Here is an 18,565-nt window from a genome sequence, read left to right as displayed (position 1 = left end):
GTGCTGAGGATTGAACCCAGTGCCCCATGCATGCTGGGCAAGCGCTCCACCAATGAGCTACAGCCCCAACACTCTTTGCCCATTTTTAAATTGTGTTGTCTTTTTCTCTAGAGACTTCTGTAACCATATGTTTAGATAAGAGACCTTATATGACTTGCAATCATTTTCTTTCCCTGATGCTGCCTTTTTATTTCTTGACAGTATCTTTTGTTTTCTTTCATTGCTTGTGTTTTTTGTTTCATATCTAAGAATCTGTTGCCAAACACGAGGTCATGAAGATTTACCCCTATATCTTCTTCAAAGAACTTTATAGTCTTAGCTTTTATATATTTAGGTTTTTGACCCATTTTGAGTTATATTTTGTTTTTGGTGCAAGGTAGAAGTTCAACCTCATTCTTTTGCATATGGAAATCCAGTTGTCCCAGCACCACTTGGTGAAGAGACTTTCCTTTCTTCAGTAAGTGGTTTTTCTATCCTTCTTGAAAATTAATTGGCCATAGATGTGTGGTCTTTCAATATTCACACTAGCATAAGCTGGTCACTGTAGCTTTGTAGTAAACATTTTGTAGTTTCTTAAAATATGGAAGTGTGAGGCCTCTAGCTTTTTCTTAAAATTATTTTGGCTATTTTATATCCTTTATAATTCAATAAAAATTTGAAGTTAATTTTTTTCATCTCTGTAAAACAAACTGTTATGAGTTTTGAAAGGGTTTAGCTATAGTGCTTATAAAATTAGGGGGGAAAATCATGTTTATTTTTTTCCAGAATGAATAGATGGGTGAGATTAGTTTATTTGCAAGTATCAAAATGAGAGATAGATAGGTCCTGAATGGGCTGAGACAGTGGCAGGGGTTGGGTAAAGAGGAGACCAGTGAGAGCTCATCTAGGGGTAGAATTTGAGGACGGTGGCTCAGATGGAGGAAAGGCATCAGCAATGATACCTGGGGTGGAAAGAAAATATTCCTTAATATTCTCTATTACAGCTAGCTGATACGGGGTTGCAGATAAGTGGACAAGCATAGGTACAGAAGTGAATATACTAAATACCACTGCACTGTGCACTTTAAAAGGGCAACTATTATGGTATGCAAATTTTATTTGAATAATATAAGAACTGGAAAAGAGACAGCTGCAATGTCTTACTGAGATATCCACAGAAACAGGCTGTCTGTTTCACCTTTCCCGTGTTTATATCCACAAGCATGGGATATGGGTGGTTACTGGCGCTGTTCCAGCTCTCTGGGGACGCCATAGAACTGCACTGCTTCCCCCTCTGAAGTTAGATATAGCCATACAATTTGCTTTGGCCAGTACGATTAGACACTTGGAACTCAAGTGTGATTTTCAACCTCTTTCTTATCACTGTGGCAATCTGGGAAGCCTGCTTGTTGTCAAATTGAACAAGTAACAACTGAGATTTAGAGGTTGTTCCTTCTGTTGTGTAACTTAGCCTATCCTGAAAGACAGGCTGAATGTGTGGTTCACAGTCAAGTTGCCATGGGGAGATCATTTTCAGAGGTTTAGTGAAAGCAGCTGAAAAGAGAGCCAGTGAAAAACATTTCAGAGGCCCTTTTTACCCTGTGTACAAATGTATACCCTGTGCACACAGATTCTGCTCTTGGCCGGTTATATCAGTTTGACTTCACATCTTGCCCACGTCCATTCACAAATGCTGGTAACTACTTAAGAAATTTAAATGTGTTATTATTCTCTTCTAGGAAAAAAGGGACACTGCTTGGTAAAGGGCATAACTATGTACAACAAAGCTGTATGGTCTCCTGAGCCCTGCACCACCTGCCTCTGCTCAGATGGAAAAGTGCTCTGTGATGAAACCATGTGCCACCCCCAGATGTGCCCCCACACTGTTGTACCTGAAGGGGAATGCTGCCCCATCTGCACTGATACTGGTATAGAGATTTAGCCAAAACAAAACATCACGTGTGTCTTTAACTTCTACTTGTTTTTATTTTGTTACTACTTTAAGCTGTAAGTGATGATGAACTAGCTATCAACCTACTTAAAATAAGGCACAGTGCTCATACACACAGAGTCTTAGGAAGTATGTAGGCAGGGTATAGAACATCAAGACTGTGACTCTATTAGAGTAGGACCAGACTACATTCCACATGTGACTTCTAGCTTTAAACATACAGTGACAGAATTTTTACAGTAGACCATGGGTTATTATGAATTAAGCACTTTGGTCTGATCTGTACAGGCATTATCTCACTTAATCCAACTCACCATGGGTACAGTTACCATTTCAAATGAAGATACTGAAGTCATGAGAACAAAGCTTCAAGTCTCCTGGCTATTCCCAAACACTCCAGGGCAACACGGGAACCTGCTTCATGGCCTGAGTAATCTTCAGGGAAATACAGGTTTTGTGTGGAACAGTTTTCTTAGATCCTCACTGACCCCTCTCCAGTGAGGCTGGTACCTAACCAAGTAGAGGTCCTTTGGAGGAAGGCCCAGTCCTCTTGTGAGAAAAGCCAAGTCAATGACTTGTAAAAAGAAACAAGCACTTTTTAAATAATTTGAGAGGGAGAGAGAGAGACATTTTCTCTTTTCTATAACCTGGCAGAGTGCTCCTACAGAAGCACAGTTATTCACAAAGTAAGTATCTATAAAAGTCTTGCCAGCACGAACTTTAGAATATTTAGGAATTGTATTTTGCTTCACCCTGCCAATTACTTACTAAAACATGCTTTGTGAAAAATGTTAGAAAATAAAAGTGTTTAATGAAAATGATTCCTTGGAGTGAAATACAAGGTCTATAGGGCAAGATCCAGAAATTCTCAGACATTTTTCAAAGGACATGGAGTACTTTTGAAATGTTGTAGTTATTTTGGAAAAATAAACTTGGATATACAGGAAGGATTTTAAATGCTTCAATATGATAGCTTTCACTTCCCTTACCTTTTCCTATTCTCCTTCTACATGCTTTGTTAGAGATGTGAAAAAATAACTGACTTTATAATATATGCTGAATTAATACCACAAGTAATTTTTCCAAGTGATTATATTTTCTGAGTTCTTTTTAGGGGTAGTTTGTATATAGTATTATGTGAAAGAAGAAAGATGATTAATTTATAAATTTTGATGGATGAAAACCTAGGCACTGTGAACTCACTTTTCCTTAGAACTCTTTACTTAGGGGTAAGACTGAATCTAAAACCTACGTCACGTCTTCTTCACTTCCTGCCAAAGATATAAAACTAAATACAAGTGTAGATCTGTTTTCTATGATCCTTCTCTCACCGTCATGGAATGATGAGCAGCACTCCTGTGCATATGTCTAAGTTAAAACAATACCACTTAGGGCCAGGACATCCTTGATGATAAAACTGATTTATATAGAGACCAGAAAAGACAGAGAGAACTTTTTCTTTCTTTAATTTGCAGTATTGGGGCTTGAACCCTGGGTCTTGCACATGCTAGGCAAGCTCTCCCTAGCCCCCCAAAAGAGAATTTTCTGTCTATAATTCTGAATTTCAGAGCATCCCATCAGGCCCAAGGAGCTAAAAGAAAATTGGATGAAAATAATAATAAATCTATAAATAAAAACTATAATCAAGTAAAACATGTAAGTTTCACCTTTTAAAATAAATATCTGATAGCAGGCTATAAATTCTTACATTATCAATAGCACCAATTAGTGGAACAGTATCTATTTTAAAGGAATCACATCTGATCATATCACAATATCACAACAGCATTACTTTCCACTTTGCATCATGTGGCAATATTATTCCCTCTTCAGTCACCAGATAAGATAGTGTTAAATTCTAGCCAAAATAAGTGCTAAGTTATCTAATGTAGAAACTAGTACTAAGACCCACCCCCCCCCAAAAAATGTATAGATCTTCCAAAACAGAAATAAAGTTATGGTTAAATTTGTTCAAGAAAAAATTTCAAAGTGGCACTCAAATATTGGAGGGAATAATATTTACTAACCTCATTTTCATTATGATTTTTTCCTTTTATTAACATCCTCAACTTGCCCCTGCTACCTGCTCTTGTGTGGTCATTAGTCTCCTATTCCCTACTCAGTGGTAAAGCATTAAATGATAGAAATGAATTTTCTGGTGATTCTTCAGAACAAAGAGAACCTACCAATATACTTCATAAGCCACCTCCTCAGGTGGAAATGGACCAAGTATTCAGAAAAGAAGCACTTGAATCTGAGGAGGATGAAGAAGTTAAAGAGAATGGGCACCAGGAAGAGACTGCTGGACCCCAAGACCAGGGCGCGCTTCACAGTGAGGAGGAAAGCAGGAGACGGAGGAAGCCAAGCCCTGGGGAGGGGAGGCCAGCACACCCGTGGCTCTACCATGGAAGGGGGGAGGAGGAGGAGGAAGAGGAGAATGAAGAGGAAGGAGAGGAGGAAGAAGAGGAAGATGCTGTGAGAGGAGATGTGTTCCACCTGCTCTCCCGGTTCGCCACTGCTGCTCCCCGTAGAGGCAAGCCTCGCCTGCCCAGCAGCTGCTCCCTGTCCTACAGGACCATCAGCTGTATCCACACAGCCCTCAGCCACATCCCACCACTTACAGCACCAGAGATAACAAGTCTGGAGCTCCTTGGTAAGAGATGTTGACTTGTTTTATTTTGTGCTTTAGATGTAAATGGTGACTCTCACTGCTCAACGCATGTTTTACATTTTAATTTCATTAGAGACTAATTTCATCACACATGTGTTCTACGCAGAAGACAGATGCTCACCATAAAACAGCTCAGTTAGGTGGAAAGTAAACTTCAAACCAAATGATGTTTTTCCATGGATTTTTTAAAAAAAGTCACTTTTAATGAGGTACAATTTATGTATGGTAAAACTTATTTTAGTGTCCAGTTCTATAGTTTCAACAAATACATACAGTTATATAAATACCACCATTATCAAGATATAGAATATTTCCATCACTCCTCAAAATTCTTTGTGTCTCTATCTCATTAAAAAAAACTGATCTGTTTTCTGTCCCCATATCTTTGGCTTTTAGAGAATGTCACATAAATGAAATTGCACAGTTTTCAGTTGGGCTTTTTCTTTTCTTTTTCGTGGTATTGGGAATTGAACCTAGGTTGTTCTACCACTGAGCTACACCCCCATCCCTTTTTGAGACAGGGTCTCGATAAATTACAGAGACTGGCTTCTAACTTGCAATTCTCCTGCCTCAGCCTTCCAAGTCACAGTGCCCCACTGTGCCTGGCCAGTCCTTCTTTATTGCTGAGCAATGTTTCATTGTATGGATGAACCAGTGGCCAGCTGGGGAACAGCCTGTGTTTCTAGTGGAGTGCTTATATACAAAGTTGCTCTAAACATCCACATACAGATGATTGTATGGACTTGAGTCTTTATTTCTCTGGGGTTATGTCCAGGAGCTGAAGTGCTGAGCAATGTGGCAAATTCACATTTAACTTAGTAAGAAACCGCTCAACTCCAACTGGCCACACCATTTGCCCCAGAAGTGTTGGAGAGTTCCCGAGGCTCCACCACCTGCCAGCACTAGTGTCAGTTGTTTCTGCTCACTTTAGCCATTTCAGTGGGAATGTGGTATACAGATCTTGCCCAGAGGGCCACCAGACAGGTTCAGAGTGGAAGAACAGCAAGACCAGTTGTGAGAGACCGGCTGATGGGACACACTAGGGGTGGTCCTGAGGAAGCAGGAGTGAGGGGATCTAATGGGTGTAATGTTTGTGCAGGGACGGCTATCTGCAATAGGACTCTGCTAATACCTTTGACACTGGCAGAGTCCTGTTGCAGATAGCTTCCATAGCCTCCCTGACACAGGCTTTCATCCCACTTTCATATGATCACCTCAAAAATTCCTCTCATGCCCACTAAGGCCCCTCCTCCTGCAGGCTACATGCCAAGTATGGACTGCCCTAAGAAAACCCAATTTGTGAAAATTCAAAGTCTTGGGAAGGATGAACAACCCATGCTGGACCATCCTATCTAGGTTTTACAAGCAGGTCATCACATGGTTTTTATAGAATGTATTATTTCTGAACGGTCACCTTTTGTGCTTAAAATAATCAACTACCATACTTAACTAAATGTCAAAACAAAAAACTTATCAACAAAAACTTATCAAACTGAAGCAGAATGAAAACAGAGGATAGCATTAGTTTGAGGGGTGTGGTCTGAGAGATGATCTTCCCAAGCTTTTTTTTTTTCCTTAATTTTTTTTGCATTTGTAGATGGACAGAATGCCTTTATTTTATTTGTTTGTTTTTAATGTGGTGTTAAGGATAGAATCCAGTGACTTACATGTGCTAGGCAAGCACTCTGCCACTGAGCTCTAGCCCCAGGAAGCTCCAGCCTCCTTCCCAGGCTTCTTATACAAAGAAGGAAACATGCTTACAGGAAGTTAGTGACTTGCCTGTGATTTCTTGGATAAAAATAGTAACATGTTGCCAGTCCATTTCCAAAACAGAAATGAAAAAGAAAAATCAGTTTCTATATAACCTTGCAGAAACATACTTTTGTTGTAGATGCAGAATGCTACCAATACTATCCAGCAGACTGCATTCTGGCTGTCTTAATCAGAGTCATGTGAAACATGAAGTACTGACCATTATGAACTTTTGAGAGAAAATTCTGATTATGTTGAATTGTCTAGTTATTACTGTGAACATGCATTTGTTTATATATTTTCTGTCCTTGTTCTGCACATTGCTTTCTCCTCCAGATAATCAATAACCATGTACATGCATGCATGCATACACCCCTTACACATGTTAACATGTATGTATGTGCACATGGGCCTAACACAACTGCTGTGTGTCCTAGGGAATTCCATCACCTCCATCCCAGATGAAGCATTTAATGGATTACCGAATTTGGAAAGGCTTGATCTAAGCAAAAATAATATAACCTCTTCAGGAATAGGCCCAAAAGCATTCAAGGTAATCACATGCTCCAATTTGTGAATAACAATCTATGTGGACTTGCACTGGCTGTTGGTGGAGTGGGGAAGGGAGAAAAAGCAAAGTTTTAATTGGTAGTTTTCTTCTACATTAAAAAAAGTTTCCTGGGCTAGGGTTGTGGCTCAGTAGTAGAGCATTTGCCTAGCACAAGTGAGGCACTGAGTTCAATCCTCAACACCACATAAAAATAATTAAAATAAAGGTGTTGTGTCCATCTGCAACTAAAGTATTTTAAAAAAAAAAGATTTTTAAAAAAACTTCCTCTCTGATGTCCCTAAATCGCATTTAAGTTTTCTCTTGAATACAGTTTGTTGATTTACATATTCATAGTCTTACCCTAAGAACACCAGCAATAACATCAGTGACATAACTAATATTTTGAATTTATGAACTAGTTTCTCCCCAAATAGCTGGAAACATGTTGAAATCCGATCCCTTAGTATATAAAGTATTGTCTAGGAACAAATGAGTGCTCATCTGGAAACTCTATTAACATTTTCAGGTCAGGAAGCTATTGCTTTCTTATTTTTGTGTGTGGGCAAAATCTGATGGAGGATACTTTGGCAGAGTGGATTCTGGAAAAATAAATGGGTTTAGAACAAATTAGCATGGGATAGGTTGGAAAAGAAGAGGGAAAGAGAAATGATAGGAAATAGTATAGCAAATATTTAAATGGAACAGATTTGAGTAAAATTTTTTTAAAAAAAAAGGAGAAGAGAGGATCAAGGAATTTCAGGAAAACAAAAAATAGAAGCAAGAGAGGAAAAGGATTTTGTGTATAAATAAAAACTAATTCTCTTTCTCTGTCTCTCTCTCCCCTTCGCTCGTTTTCTTCATACCCCCTGCCCTGTGATGCCGGGGTTTGAACCCAGGGCCTTACACATACTAGGCAAGCACTCTATCATTGAGCTGCGTCCCCCCTGCCCCACACATTACCTATGCTTGATCAAGAGATTTCTTGATCAAAGCAAGATTTCTTGCTTTGAGATTTTCTGTGCTGTTCCAAAACTGCTGCAATTTGAATATGATCAATGGAGAAGAGAATTATTCCATGTGGCTTCACTAAAATTTACCCAATTTCAGTACTCTGCTTTTGGAGGTTGCAGGCAAGCTTTGTCCAAGAGGTATGCAACTACAGATGTGGAAACATGCTTTTTCAGAGGTCAGTTGTTTGGGTACCATACATGAATAGCTTGTGACATTTGTTGCACTTTGTTTTGAAAACTTTTCACAGTAATTAGTGCTATTTTATGACCCCTTTTCTAACATAAATATTACCATAGTAATCCACAACAGATTCACAGTACTGCATGACTTAAAAAAATTTCTGTCTCTTGCTGTGAAGATGAACACCTCAGACCTCAACAAAACACAACTGACCCCTTAGATATAGTAGCTTTCTAAAGGTGTAATATGTGTGAGTAGAATACGAGTCATCAAATGCAGCCTGCTGCAAATGCTTGATAATCGATGCTATTACTTGGCAGGGGAATGGGGTGTGGCCTGGACATCACTGTTTAAGCCTAAGGAAGTGCAGAATTGTAAAACTTAGTCCCTACTTTAAAATAAAGATACAGTAGTGTATCTCACCATTATGTGAGATACATTATTGTATAAATGTGACCAGATAAAATGGTAATTTTGAGATTTGCTTTTGTAGCTTTTGAAGAAGTTAACGCGTCTGAATATGGATGGTAATAATTTGGTACGAATTCCTTCAGAACTACCATCTACATTAGAAGAACTTAAAATCAATGAGAACAATCTTCAGGCTATTGATGAAGAAAGTTTATCAGGTATTTAACATTTGTTTTTTTTACATGTTTCCTTAGAACCTTTCTTCCATTGTTGTACAGAAATCTGATTTATAGTATTGTCAAGTATATAACTAGAAAAAAAATTAGGTCACTTTATCATTTCAGTTGACCATCAGTGGCCACTACTTTTGATTGGTAAAACTTAGCCTTTTTATTTTTAAAATATTTTTAGTTGTATATGGACACAATACCGTTTACTTATTTTTATTTATTTATATAGTGCTAAGGATGAAACCTAGTGCCTCACACATGTGAGGCAAGTGGTCTACCACTGAGCAACAACTCCAGCCTCTGGTAAACTTAAAGTATATTTTAAGCTGTCTGTTGTCTTTAAAAAATAAATAAATAAAAGTAGCCAGACACAGTGGCACATGGATGTAATCCTAGTGACTCGGGAGGCTTAGGCATGAGGATCACAAGGTTGAGGCCAGTCTTAGCAATTTAGTGACACTGTCTGGGGGGAAATAAAAGGAAGCGAGCTGGAGCTCAGTGTACACAGCCCCAGCTTAGATCCCCTGTACCAAAAAGAAAAAAAAAATTCTCTTATTGATCCCAGGTTCTCATCATTCATAATACAGTAACTCTCTGACAAATCCCTACTATCTGAAGGGCTGCACTAATACCTCCCACAATACCGCACATTTTGGTGTTCTGTTTGGTGTTGAAACCGGAGTCCAATCACACAAGAATTATGTATGAAGAGTAAGTGGACATAGTATGAGGCTGAAGTGCTGCAGGAATGAAGGCAGTGCACCTCCCGCAGCAACCCTGGCTTTGTTTCTGAGGGTGCGTGGGCCAGCACTAGGGTTCTGCCATGTCCTCACTCCATGGTATGTGGAACCAGGCTGCACAGAGGCCCAGCTTTCTGATGGATGGACTTTGGTGAGGTGCATTTGAACCAGCTGTGATGCTCTGCTGCTTTTTCTGGACTTGGTGAGGTAGCCAAAGTTGGCACAATGGGGCTGTACAGAAGAGGCTTGGTTATACTCTACTTTTCACATACTCTGACACCTTTGGTTAGACGGCATGCTTCCTTAAGACAAAGACTGCTTAAGTTTTCTTTTAATTTCCCATTTAGCCTAACTCTTAAAGGACTCAACACTTGCTGCTAACTTCATTTAAAACATATTTAAATGTAAATGTTGATAAGTCAAGCATTTAAAGGAATAAGACCATCCTTCTATTTCCTTCAGCTCCCCCCAAATTTTATAGAAACAAAACACTTCTGGTGATGAGAAAACTAATCATGAGAATTGCCAAATCTCAGGATAATGAAGTTATGGAAATGCTCAATTTCCGGATGGATTTCAGGGTACACATGAAAAACATTAATAAGCACAAATTTTGATGGGCTTTGTCATATGGAAAAGACATTGGAAAATTTAATTTCTAACTGCTTCGTTAGACTGAAGGGAACATGAAATTTAGACCAAGAATACTGACAGGCTACTTAGTAATGCCACGTGGGTTCACATTTCTAGCAGTACTGTCACATGACAAGATAAAACATAAGTCCTTATTTTGAAGGCACTCTCCTATATCCATGGAACTGCTTCTCAGTGAACTTTTCTCCCTCGCACACTAAAGCTTCTGTATTCCCAGTGTTGATGTGTAGTCCAGGGAGAACTGGCTGCCTACCCTATCTCATACTTGAAGCATGGAGATGGCACTGATCCCACACAGGTGGCAAGAAAGGAAGCTTTCTGCATTGCTCTTGCCCAGAAAACCTTCTTGTACTTCCTGGGTGGGCTGTATCTTAAACCTACTGTGGTGTTGGATCCCTGGATCCAGGTCCTCCCTTGTCCCTGTGAGGCCTGCTGCTCTGGACAGTAGGGCGGGCTGACAATGGGCAGGTGGGCCCAAGCACAGCTCTACCCAGTTCCAAGATGCAGCTGCCTGTGTGAGGGCCCCTCGCTTGGCCTGAGGTGGCTGTTGCTCTCCCAGCATCCCTCTCTGGCATCTCCCCACTTATGGCAGATTATAGTTCCAGAGAAGTGGGGAGGAGAGCAGTCCAGGAATAGAAGACAGCACATAAAAGACATGAAGAGGCAGGCTGATTCTAGGTGCTATGACAACTGAGGCAGGCATATGATAAGGGTGCAGGGCCAGGTGAACACACGAGGATGAATGTGCCTACCACGTGAGGTGTGGGGAGATCACTGCAGATGTGTGCACACACTGAGGAGAAAGAGAAGGTCAACAATTGAGGGAGAACAATGAAAGGAAGAGGAGGGGCAATGGGAAACTGGGCATGCTTCAGAAACATTCCTGTCTTGACTAGTAACCAGAACAAACAAAGCACCATCACTCAGGTTTCCTGTAGGCCACCATTAACACTGACATGTCACCATGTCCACAACAGGTCATGGCACCTCACCCAAAACAAAGGTCTTCTTACCTCTGCCTAGTTCCTGCTCACAAATCCGTTTTCAACATCAACCAGAAACATCCTCTAACTCCATCTTGTTGCTATACACACAGTGTTGTACATTTGCCTGTTTCTCTCAGGAGGTCACGCATGACTGTCAGTCCCCTTGTTACCTACTTTTTTTTTTAAAGAGAGAGTGAGAGAGGAGAGGAGAGGGAGGGAGGGAGGGAGGGAGGGAGGGAGAGAGATTGATTTTTAATATTTATTTTTTAGTTCTCGGCAGACACAACATCTTTGTTGGTATGTGGTACTGAGGATCGAACCCGGGCCGCATGCATGCCAGGCGAGCGCGCTACCGCTTGAGCCACATCCCCAGCCCCTTGTTACCTACTTTTTAATGGAAAACTTTCACCGTTTAAACTATCTCACCTATGTACAAGAGAAATGTTGGCTTATTGGTACCTTTAGTTTTGGAAATAGGAAAATATGAGGAAATATATCCACTTATTGCAGATTCTTGGCTGGTCTCCCTACTTCCTGTCATACAGCCCTTCAACTGATCTTGAGCTCCACCACCAGTTTACCACGTGGCTTTTGCCATGCCACCCAGGCCTTTCTCCTGAGCCTAGAGAACGGGAGCCAGACTTGCACCTAGGGCACAAAGGCCTGTTCCAGAGTACTTCTCCCAGAGGACCGACTTTACCCCATTGCCCATAGCCCATTGCATGGTGAAGCCCCCACCCCCAGTTCACCACTGGGCCCTTCGCCTGAGTGTGTTTCAGTGTACAAGCTTCTCCCACTTTTATCTAAATCTTTTTAACCCCAAATCTTACCACTTCCATCCCACTCGAATCTATACTTCTTTCTCTTCCAGCATTCACTGTCCCTACTCTTGCTGTTGCCTAAACGTAGGAATGGATTGCACAGGACATTTGGTGCAAGACCCATGACAGGAGTTAAATAGGAAAACATCCCTATTCTGGGAATCTTGACCATGCCCTGAATCTCTGACTCAGATTCCTCTGGGTATGTCACTGTTGAGTGGTGTGATCCAGTACCACATGTCCAATTGACCTGGATGGTACCACTCCTGAGGCCACTAGAAAAGACTTGTTTGTATAAAGGCCTTTCTTGGTAGCTCAATCTGGATGCGTGGAGAATTTTTTCATCATCTTTCTTTCAAAACTTCCATTTGGCTGCACTCTGTGCCAATAAGTGAATAACTACGATGGGAATTCACTGCTCTGCTTTATTTCTAACTCCCTTGCTCAGAGATTTTGAGGGTTTTCCAGGGAAAGAAGGTTGCTTTCTTTTTCCTGGAAAAAGGAATCCCTCATCAACCCTTTACTATCATGCTGCCAATTCATACCTACATGTCTCTGCAAATGCTTCCAATGATCTTACATGACTTTCTACTCCTTGCCCACCTGAATTTCAAATTCCTGCTTGATCAGTGCAGCCTCTGTAGATGACTCTGACCCTCTCCCTGCCTTCTTCCTCCTCCTACCCCCTTTTGCTTCTGTTCCTTATACATATTTGTAATGTATAGCACTAGAGTCATTTCTTTTCTGGACCATGCCTTTTGCCCTGCTTGAATGGTGCATTTGAGATATGTGAAGTACTTTGGAAATACGGGGCGGGGGGCAAAGATAAAGAAACTACACACTCTGAATAAACTAAAATTTTCACATGCATAGTATAATACTGGTATTTCTTTTTCCGTTTTTTTTTTTGGGGGGGGGGGTGGTATTAGAGATGGAACCCAGGGCCTTATGCAGGCTAGACAAGCACTCTCCTGAGCTTATAATTCTTAAAACTGCATGGTTTTAAAAATTATTGTAATATCCTGATAACTTTATTTTTTTGTAGACTTAAATCAACTGGTCACCTTAGAATTGGAAGGAAACAATCTCAGTGAAATCAATGTCGATCCTTTAGCTTTTAAATCTTTGAAGAGCCTATCTTATCTGCGTCTGGGAAAAAATAAATTTAGAATTATACCACAGGGTCTTCCTGCTTCTATTGAGGTACCACTATTCTTCTTCTAATGTTTTAAATGTATTATACTTTAATACAATATACAACAAAACAAACAATAAATCTTAAAAGACTATGGTGATATCCATTAAACTCAGTAGAGTTTTGGTGCTGTATACAGAATTCAGCATAACCTGAGCTTCTATGTCCTGAAAAAAGTGAAAAATGATGCTGCTGACAGCTCTTGGAGGGAATGAGGAAGGGGAACTGAGAATATGAATAGAAACCCCAACTTCCAAAAGGTACTCTGAGTCCCAAAACAGCTTAAACTATCCCAAACCAGAACCATGAATTTCAACACAGATGAGGCTCAAAACTCATAGACCTCCTGTCTCCACTCACAAGCAGCAGATAGAATCACAGATACTCAGACAGAATAGCAACCACAAAGGCTTTGATCATTCCAGCAACTCTATAGCTTAAAAATTTTGATGGATCCCTATCAAAACGGTCTTGTGACCATCTCCAGGCCCAGAGCCCCATCCTCATTTCACCCCTGCAGCACCTCCCCAGCAGTTTCCAGAGGTGCAGTTTCCTTGCTGCTGGTGTTGGGGGGGGGGGCTTAGGTCATCTATGGCCAGTTAGTGTCAACACTCCTCATTTCTTACTTTAGGAACACTGGGACCCATTGTGTCTGTAAACACTGACAGACCCAGCCAGAAGTCAGGTTCCCTATCTGAGCTTTGTTTCTACCACACTGGATGATCATTCCATCAGAACCCAGGATAGAGCTCACCCTGGCAGTGGCTCTAGTGAGCCAGAAAAAGGTCATCTATTGTCACTTCATGGCTACCTCCTTCCCTCTTTCTCATATTTCCAAACTAAGAGATGTTTGGAAATTAGTAGTTACGTAACACTGGAATTTACCGACACTTGGCTTTACATCAGAATTACCTGGGTTCTCAAGATGTATAGACTCCTGGACCTATTTCAGACATCCTAAGTCAGATCCTTTACAGAACAGGGTAGAAATTTAGATTTTTTTTTCTTTGAAAGGACTACCTCTGAACTACACGCTGGTACTTTTAAAAATTTTGAGACAGGGTCTCATTAAGTTGCCAAGGCTGGACTCAAACTTGGGACCCTCCAACTTCAGCCTCCCAAATTAATTGAGATTATAAGCAGGTGCCAACACACCCTGATAGAATTTTCTTAAGTATCAAAATTTTATATAGATAATTCATACAATTGGTAAAACACATACAACTTGGATGATATGTAAGAACAATGTGCCCATTCCCATATCTGATCTCTTTCTGGCTTCTCTCTCCAAAGAGACCTACCTGGGAGCGCTGGGCATGAAAGCATACAAGTGCAAAGCAAACACCATAAATCCTTCCTAAGTCACTGCTGCATGCCAGCCTCCCCCAATTCCACCCCTAAAGTCAGTCTCTCATCATTCTTTCCTATAGCTGCAGTTGTCGGCACAGGAATGGGTATGCCATGACTTAGTTCTTGACTGAGGTATATTTAGGTTAGAATGTAAACTTTTTTAAAATATTTTTTTAGTTGTAGATAGACACAATATCTTTATTTATTTATTTTTATGTGGTGCTGAGGACCAAACCAGTGCCTCACATATGCAAGGCAAGTGCTCTACCACTGAACTACAACCTCAACCCTGAATAGTAAACTTTAAAAAACTCATGAGGTGATCCTCATGACAAATTTGGGGACCAATGATCTAGTTCACTCCTAATACATATGAAGGTAAAAGTGAAAAGCTGCAAGTTACTTTAATAATACCTGAACTAAATGACAACAGAAAAGTTACCATGATGAAAAGTTACAATGAATACGTAATGCCAATTCTTCTGAATTCTGTTGAAAATAAGAATTTTACAATTCATATCCTTTAGCTAAAAATTCCTTCAATGCCAACTAATTTATCTTGAAGACAGCTAGCTATTAAAAATTTACTAATTGGGGTCTGAGGATATGCACAAGGCCATGGGTTCAATTCCCAGCACCACACACACACACACAAAAAAAAAAAAAAAGAAAAAAAAAAAGAAAAGAAAAGAAAAAAATTTATCTAAACTCTATCCAACTAATAGTTCTAACAAACTCTAGCAAACTCGGCTGGTTCTAAATTAAGGCTCTTAACTAATTAAAATTAACTTTTAATTAAATTAAATTCAAATAAGTCTAAAAACATGAGCCTAAAAAAATTAATTACCACATGGGGTCGTTGGAAGCTGTTCTGGAGGACTAGTCCCTCTTGGGCACCAGCTCTGGACCTTGGGCAAGCATTGCTCTCTCTCTAGGCTCAAGTTCCTAACTAGTGAGTGGAGATAAATAATTTCACCTACTTTCTGGAGTTTTGAAGTACAAATAAGATATTGTGAATCAGTTTTATAAATTAGAAAGTTTTATAAAAGAATGTGGCATGCTATATAACATATTATGGCTAAAAAATTAAATGAAATTCATTTAATTCCATAATCAGGATAGACAGTACTTTTTATTTTACTAGTTATAAAATATGACAACTTATAAGTATGAACTCACTTGAAAGAGCAATAAAACTCTTTAGATAACACTAAATAAGAACTCTTCATTAGAATTTTAGTCTCTGAAAGTGAAAATATTTATCAACTAACACAAATGAAAGAAAAATAAGTCTTTTCTCTTAATTATAGGAATTATACTTGGAAAATAACCAAATTGAAGAGATAACTGAAATTTGTTTTAATCAAACCAGAAAGATTAATGTGATTGTACTACGTTATAATAACATAGAAGAAAATAGGATTGCTCCTTTAGCCTGGATCAATCAAGAGTAAGTATATTCTACCTCTTCACTTTCTTAGTGAGCTCTCACCCTACCCCAGGTTTGATTACTCTGTAGAGTTGTTCATGACATGACTAGTATTAGGATCACTACTGCCTACTGGACACCCTATTGCATGCCAAATGCTGAGCTGCTAGCACACAAATGCCACCCTAGCTCTGCCTTCCACACAGGTTGTCAGGAGGTCCTCCTGTACCTCACTGCCTTCTTTTATCCAAACTTTCTCTTTCTTTGGCCTAACAATGGAAGCAGAGAGTAGAATCCATCTTCCTGGACAGGAATCAGCAGGCTCACTGCAGCCCTCAGTGAAGTAAGTAGGAGGCAGCTGGGGTGAGCCTTGGCAGCATGTCACAGATGATCTGGACAGGCTGGGTATGTCCTGGAACAATGTACCACAAGTAGCACAGCCTCTGAAAAACAAAGGTTGTTCAGAGGTGGAATGGAAAGAAATGAAAAGAGTCCTTTGCTGGTAATTGGAGGGTACCTGAGGCCCCTGTGTGTAGAGGAGTCTTCCTTAAGTGAAAAGAGATGGGCAGAAACCCCAGAAGACTCAGGGGAGGCTCCAGGAACAAGCCAGGAATTCAACACATTCCCCAGGTGCTCTAACGAGTAACAACTTCTAGATTCCTCAGTCTTATCCCAAGTTCTAGGTGTGGCACATCATCAAATCAAATGTGAAATGAAAATGTGGGGAGAAATACAAAATAAGTAAAAAACAAACAAAAAACCCAAGCAAAAAACTTTCTTGCCCAGGGCTCCTGGATTGCATCTCTTTTTTTTTCTAATTAATTTCTTTTTTTAATATTTATTTTTTAGTTATAGGTGGATACAATATCTTTATTTTATTTTTATGTGGCACTGAGGATCAAACCCAGTGCATGTGAGGCAAGTGCTCTTCCTCTGAGCCAAAATCCCAGCCCTGGATTTCATTTCTGATTCAACAGTTCAACCTTAGAAATATTTCAGGGACATCTTTGGGCTTTCCCATTAACCCAAAGATGTGAATTTCTGGTATGCCCTAGGGAGGCAAATCTGTAGCTAGAAGGCAGTGTGGGTGATGGGAAGAAGATGAGCCTTGCAAACAGACGGACCCATACCAGCACACAGTTACACTTATGTTTAGGATCATCACTGCAGACTGGTGCTTATAAGAAAACAGCTAGCATCACATTTGGCCCTATCAAAATTCAGAGTTGCTACTCACTACTCTGACATTTCCTACCCTGTTCACTTTTTCTTTGCCACAGAAACCTAGAATCCATCGACCTGTCCTACAACAAGCTCTACCACGTGCCTTCCTACCTGCCCAAGTCTCTGCTGCACCTCGTGCTCATTGGGAACCAGATTGAACGGATACCTGGCTATGTGTTTGGTCACATGGAACCAGGCCTGGAATACTTGTACCTGTCATTTAACAGACTCAATGATGATGGTTTGGACCGAGTCTCATTCTATGGGGCATATCATTCTCTGAGAGAGTTATTTCTGGATCACAATGACTTAAAATCTATACCACCTGGGGTGCAAGAGATGAAAGCACTACATTTTCTGAGACTGAACAACAATAAGATTCGGTAAATTTTGGCCTTTTCAAGTATCAATTAAAATTGTGGTTGACAAAATATTTATATCATTAAATAGCCATGACATGAACTTTGGGATTTACCTGAAAAAAAGAAAAAAAGGGGTGGATGGGATGGATTAAATGGGGTTGGGTTAAAAAAAATTGGCAATGCTAATAACTCTTGAAGCAAGGTGATAGGTACATAAGAATTCATTATGTTTTTTCTTTTTTTCCATGTTTGCAAATTTTTATAGTATTACTGAATATTATTACACAATACTTTAGAACATTGAGGACAGGTTCAAATAAGGTTGTGAAGTAATAAACAGACTATGCTACTACATATGAAATTTGAAAGAAACTTATCTGCACAGCACAAACAAATATATGCTAAAATTAAAATACATTCTATCTAGATTTTTCTGAAGGCAAAATGTTTTTTTCTGAAGGAAAAATTCTGAATGAATTTATTGAGACTCAACTTTGTTCACTTTTAGGGATTTTTTTTTTGCATATTTTCAGAAATTACCTGTCCCTAGATAGCACACTAACTTAAGAATTAAGCTGGACATTTTGTGAATGTGATCTTTACCATTGGCAATGAGGAAGAAGGAAACTTAAGCTCTCTCAGAATTATGCCCCTTTCCCCTTCCCTATTTCTAAAATTCCAAACTAAATGCCTAAAAAACAAAGTAAAAGAAAGGTTTAAGAATTTTTAGAAGTACTGGAGGAAGTCTTTGTTAAAATTCAGCTTCAAACTTTGGGGGCCAAATGATTTTAGAGGTTACGCATCAGGAGACATAATATATTTGTCTCACTGTTAGTGATTCTAAAATTTATCAGTGGATTTATGTGGTCACAGCCTGGGGACTCTTAGCACAAACTTTCTTCTCATCATTGAACCAATGGTTTCATTCAGAGAAGGTTATTGCTTGAATCTATTATTTCATTAGAGGTAATGAAACTATGAATTTCTATTTTTACCATTCTTTCCATGCTTATTAGCTGGAATCCCTCTCTAAAGAAATTTTGCTCATCAACTAGGGCTGTTTTGCTAC

At 39.7% G+C, this 18,565-nt stretch overlaps 2 protein-coding genes across 5 annotated transcripts in view; one reads left to right on the top strand and one right to left on the bottom strand.

Moving 5' to 3' along the window:
- Cenpp (centromere protein P) overlaps positions 1-18,565 on the bottom strand; it is a 219,901-nt gene that overhangs the window by 58,360 nt on the left and 142,976 nt on the right. The window lies entirely within an intron of this gene.
- Ecm2 (extracellular matrix protein 2) overlaps positions 1-18,565 on the top strand; it is a 33,295-nt gene that overhangs the window by 13,139 nt on the left and 1,591 nt on the right. For 2 of the 4 annotated variants that reach the window (XM_026406936.2, XM_026406935.2), the window contains 7 exons: positions 1,719-1,907; positions 4,035-4,583; positions 6,791-6,906; positions 8,588-8,723; positions 12,982-13,139; positions 15,792-15,931; positions 17,191-17,517. In XM_026406936.2, coding sequence (XP_026262721.2) covers positions 1,719-1,907; positions 4,035-4,583; positions 6,791-6,906; positions 8,588-8,723; positions 12,982-13,139; positions 15,792-15,931; positions 17,191-17,517 — 1,615 coding nt within the window. Of the gene's footprint in view, positions 1-378; positions 458-1,718; positions 1,908-4,034; positions 4,584-6,790; positions 6,907-8,587; positions 8,724-12,981; positions 13,140-15,791; positions 15,932-17,190; positions 17,518-18,565 lie in introns of those variants that run through there. The other 2 variants (XM_026406938.2, XM_026406937.2) reach the window with 2 other exon arrangements.

This window comes from Urocitellus parryii, chromosome 13 (assembly GCF_045843805.1).
Source record: "Urocitellus parryii isolate mUroPar1 chromosome 13, mUroPar1.hap1, whole genome shotgun sequence".
Lineage (NCBI taxonomy): Eukaryota > Metazoa > Chordata > Mammalia > Rodentia > Sciuridae > Urocitellus > Urocitellus parryii.
Note: the sequence above shows the minus strand (reverse complement) of the source record. Positions and strands in the feature narration are given on the sequence as shown.